Raw genomic sequence first — 10,363 nt, 5'->3', positions numbered from 1 at the left:
TTAGACTAGATATAAGGAAGAAATTTTTTACGCTGAGGGTGGTGAAACACTGGCACAGGGTGCCCAGAGAGGTGGTGGATGCCCCATTCCTGGAAACGTTCAAGGTCAGGTTGGACGGGGCTCTGAGCAACCTAATCTAGTTGAAGATGTCCCTGCCCATGGCAGAGGGGTTGGACTAGATGACCTGTAGATGTCCTTTCCAACCCAAACTATTCTATGATTCTAATCTCGCACATCAGTGCATCTTGGAAACCTAGCTGGACTGAGGGCACACATACCATCGTACTATTTCATTGCAGGGGATGTATAAGTAAAGTGATTTCAGTCATTTCAGTTCCATTAAAGCTGTATGTGTTGGCATTTTGGCTTTCACCTTGAGTAGTGAGGTTTTTGTTGTTCAGGATGAGGAGGAAAATAATCCACCTGGCTTTCAGACTGTCCAAATGGCTTGGTTGATGATGATTTGATCGTTCACGTCTTTGCATGTACCCTGCCTCTTAGGGAGCCCAGAGAATCTTAAACTAGGGCAACTTCTGCACCACTCTTGGTGTTGTTTCCCTCAAACATGCAACACTGCTACTTGGAGTTTATGCTGCTTTATGTAGTACTTCCTGAATCCGATTGCAAGTTAGGGGAAGCAGTTACAGGGTAATGACTTGAACCCCCGCGTCATTGTATGTAGTGTATGAAGTAGTTGGGCTGATAGTATCTCATATTCTTAAGATTCTGTTTTCAGTTGTTTTTAATCTTGTCAGATTTAACAATCTAAGCTGAACCTTCCCCTTAAAGAGGGAAGGAAAGGAAAATCTTCCAATAGAAGTTATTATCATGACAAAAGACAAAACTAGAGAAAATGCTTTTAAAAATAATAGTTCTTTTTTGAAAACCCTGCTGCCCTATGACTTAGAACTGGGCCTTGAAGCGTGGTAGAGAGGTCTGAGTCCACTAATGTTCCTGCTGCCTTTTTTTTCCATGTTCATATTTAAATTTGATTGTGTCAAGTATCTCTTAACTTCACTACCCACCACACTTTTTTTTTATCTGAAGATTTTGAGAATGTGGGAACACTCCTTCCTTCCTGCTTTACGTGTAGAATGTGCACACAGTATAACCGAATGTGCTTTGTATCGGGTGTTTGAGGACTGAACAAGCCTCGGCTTGTAGCTGTACTGAGAAGCGCTTAGTATGTGAAAGACATGCAGGAAACTCCCTCTCGTGGCACTCAGACAATGAGGAGATAAACGATGCTTGACTTGAATAAAGTGGGATGGGGTGGGGAAAAGCAAGAGCTAGAATTAGAGGCGAGTGGATGCTGTTTATAGAAAATTCCATTTACTAGCTGAGGTGTCATGGGAGAGCTCTATAATGATTAAGAAAGAGAAGAGAATAGGATTTTATAAATCACATTTACCTGAGAGGCTGAGCATATTAAAAAAACCTGAGCAACAGATACAGGTGTATGAATATGCATGTTAGTATAAAAAGCATGCTGTTCTTAAATTTACTTTACTTCAGAATTACTCATAATTACATGTTTGATTTATCACGTCATCTGAATCATCTTTGTTATTTTAGACTTCGTTCTAATCAAGTTCTTTAAGATTTTAATATGGTTATGTCAAGAAGTTTACAGATTTTTTTGTAGCTGTTGTAGACAGTGAATGTAATTTAACCAATATAAATACACATGTATTCATATTCATATATTTGAATAAGAAAACTTATTTTTTCTGTCTACTTATCAGGCAGTTGATTATTTATTTGTAAAGCTTAAAATAAAAATGTACTGTATGATAAGAAATAAAACATGAGCTTTTCAGTAGTAAATATTAATCTGCAAATATGTATATTTTTTCCTTAAAAGTTTGAAATTGAGATTTCTGAAACAACTTTTAATGCTTAAAATCCAGTAACTTGTTTTGTAAATAAATGGCTTAAACTTTGGTTAAGAAACAAAAATTACTCTATTGATCAGTTAGTCATCTGTAGCCTCATTTGTTTCCCTGCACATTGTTGTCGCTCACCATCATCAGTAGCAACTTGCATTTAAAGCTGTAATTTCTCCTTTTCTGTGGAAGACTAGAAATATGTAATGCTGCATTTCTTGGGTGCCTCATTTGTATTTCTAGTTTCCTAATTTGAGAGGGTTTTGTCTGCCTGGTACCTTGTTTTCAAGATAGAGATGCTATTCTGGACTGACCAGGCCATATACTTAAGATATTTTCTGTAACATTTTCAATGCATTTCTAATGCCATGTTTGTCTCTTTGTAGACTGTGCCAAGAGGCAAAACCTTACTTCTCCAAGCCAAGGTAAAAACTAAGATACTTTCAAATTTACATTTCTGAGATGAGGGCATTTGAGAAGTTGTGTTTTTGGGGGTTTGGGGCAGGGGCGGTGGATGTTAAGTGTCAGTGCCCCTTACCTGTAATCTACAACATTATCATGTAGATACACATCAATGTATGTGATACACATTTATGTATGTTATGTAGATATGTATTTCTAGGTCAGTCATAGCACACAGCCTGCGTTAGTGACCTCTCCTGGAGTGTTAGAACCTTGCCAAGTTTTTCAACTAAGACTTGGCTACAGAAAGTTTGAAAATGACAAGTCGCCACTTCTTACCTGTCCGACTGGTTCCTGCCTTGGGCATGTTGGGATGTTCTAGAGCTTTTGGACTTGCAGAAATTCCTAGGTGCTGTTCCAACTACATGGGATCCAAACAGCATGTTGGAAATGGAAGCTTTCTGCTTTCTTGACCAACTAGGAATTTCTGTAATAATTCTGTTACTTTGGGTGATGCGGGGATATTGCAACATGCAATCTCCAGTTCACCTCTTTTCTTCGGTCTGTTTTGTAACGTGGCTTCTTAGGCATTAGTAGTAAAATTATCTTCGTATCATAAAGTGAAGGAGGCTAATAGTTACATGGGGTTTTTTGTTGTTTTTTTTTTCCCCCTCCTAGGAGGAATTTACTGGCTATGACTTTGAGAACAGATTGCACGTCCGCATACATGCAGCCTTAGCCTCTCTAAGGGAAGTAGTTCCACAGTGACGGACAGGAAGTCTTGTTACCCTTTCCCACAGTTTCTGCACTTTAAGATGAAGCAGAAGAAAAAGCTGTTGGGAAGACCAGCTTTTCTTCTGAAAACCACTTGTGCCAGAGACACTTTCCTAGTATGGTCAGAGTTGGTATGGCTTAGTAAAACATTACAAATTTTAACTAAAAGTAAATCAACCAGGAAGAAGGTTAAGTGACCTTGTGTTTTTAACTCTTCAGTTTTTATTTTGTTTAAACCACGCTGAACACAATTGCTTGTAACTCTGTGGGTGAGCCTAAATAAGCACACATGATTTACTTCAACAATATTGGCAGGGGTGATTTTTACCTTTTAAAATAGATCTAGATCTAAAATATGCCAAGGGGAGCACTTCTGTTTTGATTAGAATAATACAATAAAAGTAATTTGTGTAAATGTTGAAATTGGGAATGGTCAGAACACTTTTTTTTTCCTTCAAGCATTAGCCAGTGCACAGGAGGAGGAAAACTGTTCGGCCACAAAAAGCAGATCTTACTAAATTTTAGCGGTTTATGTCAGTGACTTCATGATGACTAATGTGTGAATTTTTAACCTCGTATCCCCTACCATTCTTCATTCCTTCCCTCCCAACCCAGCTCATTCTTGTGATATAAATTACGTCAATATTTAGGATCCCTGCTTCTGGTACATTCCAGCCAAATACTTACTTTGTTTGACATGCAATCACAGTGTGGGCAGTTCTTATTTCTGCTCTTAATATTCTGAATATTATGTTAAAATACATAGGCCAGATACAGTAATTTTACATATTTTTCATTCAAGCTGCCGAATCTTTATAGCAGTGACCTTTAAAGGTATTAAAAAAAAACAACCAAACAAAACACAAAACCGAAAATCTACTTTGGTAGTTATACCAATACTATGATATCCTAAGTCTCTATATGGCATTCCAAACCTGCGGTGTTCAGATATTGAAATACCTCGGAGAGCTTAAAACTTTTATCATGACCATATAATTTTTAATACTTGGCCATTTGTGTGCTCATCTGTAGCTTTTTTTTTTACTTTTGTCTGTAATATGTAGTATCTCCTTATGTTTTATATTCAGTTAATATCATATTCTAGGCAGGTAAATATTTTTTTAAAGAAGTTTATGAATGGAAATCTGACCAGAAAGTTAGCTGAATTATGTTACTTTGCAAAGCTAAGAAAACTGGATATCCTTGGAAATAGTTATCCAAAAGCCTTATCTTTACTTTGGTCAGGTTGCCTTAAACAGTTCCTTAGCTTAAACTCTTTTTTCCCCCCCCCCTTACCTTTTTGTAGAGTATGTTGCCAAAGGTTTAGACCTTGCCCACACCTAACCTTCATTGATTTGCTTTTGAGGTTGCATCTAAAGCAAGACTGATATGGAGGAGAAAAGTAATATCCTATTTGGCAGGCCAAATGAAACTGTTGAGACACTTTTATTTCTCTCTAGAAATACACAGTTCCTGCTATGAAAGGCATTCCTAGAGCAGTTAAACACTTCTGTTGCAGTTCCTGAAGGAGAGGAGGGACTCCTAACTCTTAAAAAAACAGTTTTATTTTTCTATAATCTAGGTGTGTTACAGATAGTACACTGGTTTTTTTATTCAACTTTGACAGTAATATTGAGTCACAAATGAGTGTTCAACCTTATTTGCTCAATCCAAATAAGTATTGCCTAGAAAACAATATATTGTATATATAGCGGCTACAGAATTCAAATAATGATTTTAAAAATGGGCTTTAATGTACTTGAAATCTTATTTTGTCCTATCTGACTCAATGTTTTGCAATGAGAGACACAGTCCATTCTGGGTAAATAACTAGAAACGGTACAGTTACTGACAAAATTCCTTTTAAATACATTACTTAAATATAATGTGAGACTAGGCTGTTCAGGACACAAAGCACCTGCATGCGACTTGTGTTGGGATATCTAGGGTCTACATACTTGGAGGTAGCTAGCAAATTGTAGTAAATTTACTAAAAGGCCTGTTGTTCTCACCAGGCCGGGAGTGGGTATGGAAAGACACTATATATTCATATCACAGTTTAACTCTGTGCAAATTGCAGCTTTTCTGTGGATTTAGCGAATCATCACTGAAATAGAACTATCTGTTTCTGTATTAATTATTTTTTTTTTCCTCCCCTCGTAGGAGAATCTCCTACATTGTAAATGTCAAAATTATTTTTTATGTTAGATTGTGCCTGTGATGAGAAAAATTTCAACTGTATTTTGTGTAAACTGATAAGTTTTTATACTTTGGAACTCGGAGGCATGGTCTAATAGCAATAACGGAATATGCATCTTGCTAGTTAATATCTTCACTGGGTCAGGTATTTTTGTTGATGTTGATGCAGTTTTTATCTCAATATGACTCATTTCAAATAAATAACTAGAATTTTTAGATGTCACAAAGTGGCATATTTATTGTGATGTACTGTAAATGTTGTTAATTTACAGAACTTGCACTTTTATATTTCTGAGTAAAATTAACAGAAACGTGGACATGAGTCTTGCTCCCTTGCTCCTCGAATTTGTCTTTTAATTGGTGGCCTCCTGAACAAGATGATATCAAGTATTGGGAAAACTTCTGGGATGTCAAGTGACTCTGTAACAAAGTTTTCTAGTCAGGAATTACCTCAGCCTTTGTTCTTCCAGTATAATTATAGTCTCCGGGTTTAGAAAGTGAGCTACATGTGTCATGTTGAGATCAACCGTAGAGTGAACAAGGTTTAAGATGCGGTTTTAAGACAGCAAATTTACTTGCTCTTCACTAAAGAAAAAGAACCACACACAATTGTATTTGTTGTATTCCTGCATCTTTGAAAAATGTTTCTAATTTACTCTAAAGCAAGCACTTTAATTTCTTCTCTGACTTTGAATGCTTGTTTCATATTCTAGTTATGCTTTATTCTTAAATAAAATTCCCCAAATGTTGTATTGAATTGCTTTTCAATTTACAACAATCTGATGGTCTTTCCAACAATTGATCGTACTCGCGTTTAAAACTTGCTCTGTAACTGTTTGAAGTTTGAACAGGAGCAAGCGTTACGTTGGTGTAGGGCTATACGTGGCGTTGCAAGGGTGCTAATTGAACCTATCAGTGGAGTGAAAGCAGGGTAGCCTATAAATGACACTCGAATTCCCTTTCCAGTCATCATTACAAAATACTAACAGCGGTAGCAATCGCTTTCATGAAGAATTATGCAATCGCAAACGTATTATTAAAGCTAACGTTAAGAAGTAAATTTATACTTGGCTGTCTTTTAAGGCAATTGGGCAGCCAGTGGCATCTGACCAGCACACCTGCCCTTGGCTCGGCAGGGGCTCTGCAGGCAGCCTAGAACATACCATGGTACAAGTCCGTGGTCCACTGGACTTGAGGAGTAAAGAAGTACAGGTATATTGCCTCTCATCCTTCATCCTGAAGGAACTGTATGACAAATTATTTTATATAAATTAGGCGTTTAGAAAAAAAGGCGGGACGGGGAATTGTTTCTCTGCTAGTTACAGTTTGAGTAGATGCTTATACAATATTGTCTTGCATTCTAATGTTTTGAGGTGAGCTAGAAAATACTGCTTCAAAAACTACTTTTATCTGGAAAAGTTGACTTACAGAAGATGGAAATATACGGGTAAGTTCCTGTTCTGGTTCATTTTCACTAAAGAACAATTAAAATACAGTATTCTGTACAGAGATTCAGAAAGCTAGGGAACCTGCTGTTTTTACACTGAATTATCCGTATCTGTATACAATACTCTTAATTTATGCCAAAGCAAATTCTTGTATGAAATTAGCTGGTGTACAGGATGCACTGGAAAAGAAGATTGAGTTATTTTACAGAAGGCTTAATTTTGTCACAGTGGTGCAAATCTGTATTCTCCCTGAACTTTGAAACTTGTTCAACTGATCAGTTACAAAATTGTGCCATTGTTAGTAGATGGCAAAAAGTGATTTCCCCACCCCCAACACCTCTATACTCAGGGCTGTTTCCCTTAATTGAATTACACTTAAATATCATACTGTTTAGTATCCCTTCCATCTTTGTAGGGTTTTTTATTGCTGGCATTGCATACATCCAGAGTGCTTGCAGAAGGGACCACGTACCAGTAAATGAGGTGCAGAAGGTCGGTGTGGTGAACTGCTGCGGAAGGACAGCACCTGAAAGGGTCCAGACCCTCTACTCTTCTAAACCTATGGGTCTCTATCTTTGGTTTCCAGAGCCTGCATCTCATTGTATTTTCTTCTGCTGTATCAGATGCTGTGTTCTTTGCCGTGTCTCAGTGTAGGCATTCTAAAGAATGTTCAGGTCACCTCTTTACTGTTCTTTTGCATGAGCAAAATATAAATGAGACAGTAAGAAAGTCAACTTGAGGAAGGCTTTCTAGAGTTAAATACTGAACTATTTCTATTTTTCACCATAGTTTTTTAGTGTAAGTTCAGACTCCAAAACTGGACCCAGCATAGGTTACCGGGGTAGATGCATATTACAGTTACGTATTGCCTTCCTGTTTCTGCTCAGAACCTCTTTGCTTAATTACCCAAGATTTTCATGACCCATTTAGCTGCTGTGTTTTAACCAGTGTGTTTTTGCCATGGGGAGTTCATGCTTAGTTGTCTTACCCCTACTTTTTCATTGCTGCTTTTCTAAAAATGCTGTTTATCTTTTGATGTGACTTCTTCCAAGATGGTGTTCCAATACTCAATTTGATCAAGTAATCTGTTGAGCTCAGCAGGACTGGCTGGTCCTCAGTGTTTTTCAGTCTTTTTGGCAAGCTGTGCTTAGCTATAGGAGATGCCCAGAAAAGCTCCTGGGTGAAGAGGTTAAGAGAAAAAAAAAGCTTGAGTTGGCTATTTGAGAGGGGAAGGGAGGGAGAGAGAGATTGTCAGACTTTGCTGAGCAAAACCATTTACGTAACAAACGCCTCCCAGTCTTTCACTAAAAGCAGTATGTTTACTGTATTGAAAAAAGATAACTGTGCTCCTGGGACATATACTTCTCCCCACTTGTAGCAAAGGCCCCGGTGAAGGGGAGGACAGAGTCAGAGAGACACGCATAAAGACACCTTAAATAAAAACAGTATTTTGTACCTTTGGTAGGAAAAGCAAAAAGGTTTTCATGGAAATTTTTGTATATGTATGCAAACCCCCCACTTAGAATTCTACTGAAGTCTCTGGCAGGTAGAAACACAAAAATAATGCTTGCAAAAAAATGCAAGTCCTCTCCTGCCTATTTCGCTGAAGCTTTGAAAGAGATTGCAAGTGAAAAAAACAAAATAAAACTGAACACACCCCACATGCCCCCAACCAGTGTGATTCATTAACCTGTTGTGAACTATCTAATGACTTAATGAATGACCTGATCCTTTTTTTGGCAGAAGAATAAGGCTTATCTGGGGCCTTGATTTGCTGAACTTCTCTCCCGTCTCTAAGACTTCAACATCGTCTGGAAGCTATTACTTCTGCAGATGGGGCAAAGGATGGTAGGACAAAGTAATTGCCTTCAGTTGGGCTAACTGCTCTTAGGCTGACAGGCTCTTCAGTTTGGGGCCAAAGGGCAACATGTTTTAGTTGAGTAGCTGGTACACTTTGTATGGTGGATTTACTCTAGATGGCTTCCAGAAACGGCATTCAAGTTCCAGCAGAGTGAATTAGTTTCCAGACATATTTTTTTCCTATAGCTCTTCTTACGTTTCAGGCAGACATGCTTTTATGTTAGGGGCTGAAGCCTTTTTAAATATTTAAGGAGGTTTATGCTACTGTTCTGTTACCTCTGATAATAAATTTTTCTGTGGTTTATGACATATGTACTTAAACATCTCTGAAGCTTTTGCTGTGCAGAGCTTTGCAGACCTAGGCTTTTGAAAGTTTTCAAAAGAAGCAAATTTACAAGTTATCTTCTGATCTGTATTCATGGAGGATGGTTTCAAAGTAACCACATGACTGCCTTTGCACCCAGGTATGTTTAATGCCTTTACGAAGTCCTGTTGCTTCTGTATGTTCTCCATACAGAAATTTAGACTTCAGATTACTATCCCGATTCCAGAAATGATATTTTTCTAGTCTCATATATATTCTTGAAGTATATCTTGTTCTTTCTATAGGAAAGCTATTCTTCCTAATTTCATAAGTCATAGCATATTCATATTTTACTTTTTTTAATGTTATGGACTGTGTTGTCACACTCCAGAACTGATGAGCTATTGTGAGAATTTTTCTTAATGAGAAATTACTTTCTAAGGATTCTTTTATGGAAGAAGCATTTTTGTGGTGAGTTCACCGTTAACGTACTTTCCAGTGAACTAACTTGAAAGTGGTATAATAGCTGTTAATTTTGAATGACCTATTATGAATATGTTACTTATTAAAGGAAGCTATTGTAGATAGTCTAAACGCTTTAGCAGCAGCAATGACACTTGAGTCTTAAATCTTCAGTGCTGCTGGAACTCCTCTTGGGTTTTTGTAGAGATGCAGACATCCAGGAATGCAAGAGCATGTAGGTAGATGATGGTTTTCCAACTTTGATGAAGACTGATCTGTGGCATTGTTGGTGGATAAAAGTTTTTATCCCACAGCAGACTTCTGATCACGGCTTGCCCCCATGATCTTCCTGCCTTCATGATCCTCAGAAACACAGTTAGTGGTAACCTTGAAAATACAGCGCTATACAGTTCCTTTTTTTTGTGCTTGTTTTATTGGAACAGAAAATGATCTTGTGTGTATCCACTGAAAATGTGTACTGGAAAGCAAATGCTATACCTGGGGCTGTTGAGATTTGTTTCAAGTTTTGCCCTTGCAATCGTAAGGTTCTGCAGCATGAATGGAGCTGTATTAAGGAATAATCTGGTTCCTCTTCAGGTGTAGCTGCCGTGGCTGAAGAGGTTGCAGTCCCTAGCCGTTTGCTCAGAGCTCCTGCCGGAGGTCACCACAGAACATCGCTTCTCAGGTGCTATATTTTGCAGTCTGTTATGTCGGTTTAAATCCCTTGAGTGTTGTATCTCACTTGTCTTAAAAGGCCAGGCTGTGAACCAGGGGATGGGTCTGCGCACCTGTGCGCTGTACCACGGCTGGCAGAGGGGTGGGAGGGATGCAGCTGTGGCCTTTCTGCTTTCCGCAGGTTGCAGCATTGGATTGGCGTGAAGTCATCATAACCTGAGACCGAGCACAAAGTTGCACTCTTGCTGTGCTGGGAAGAAATGTCTCTGGTTCGGCTGCCTGTTGCTGGTAAGGAAAAATGATGTTTTGGCAAAGGCAAAACAATTCCTCAGAGGGGTTCTGCCTGCATCGTG

At 38.3% G+C, this 10,363-nt stretch overlaps 1 protein-coding gene across 1 annotated transcript in view; it reads left to right on the top strand.

Moving 5' to 3' along the window:
* The window catches only part of TTC39C (tetratricopeptide repeat domain 39C), a 26,996-nt gene extending 23,940 nt beyond the window's left edge, over positions 1 to 3,056 (top strand). The window contains exons 12-13 of the mRNA XM_009331444.1: positions 2,273 to 2,311; positions 2,967 to 3,056. Of these exons, the coding sequence (XP_009329719.1) occupies positions 2,273 to 2,311; positions 2,967 to 3,056 (129 nt within the window). The remainder of the gene's footprint in view (positions 1 to 2,272; positions 2,312 to 2,966) is intronic.
* Positions 3,057 to 10,363: the final 7,307 nt, after the last annotated feature.

The sequence above is a fragment of the Pygoscelis adeliae genome, unplaced genomic scaffold (assembly GCF_000699105.1).
Source record: "Pygoscelis adeliae isolate BGI_AS28 unplaced genomic scaffold, ASM69910v1 Scaffold108, whole genome shotgun sequence".
Taxonomy (NCBI): Eukaryota; Metazoa; Chordata; class Aves; order Sphenisciformes; family Spheniscidae; genus Pygoscelis; species Pygoscelis adeliae.
The sequence above is the reverse complement of the archived record's forward strand: the minus strand, read 5'-3'. Positions and strand labels throughout refer to the sequence as shown.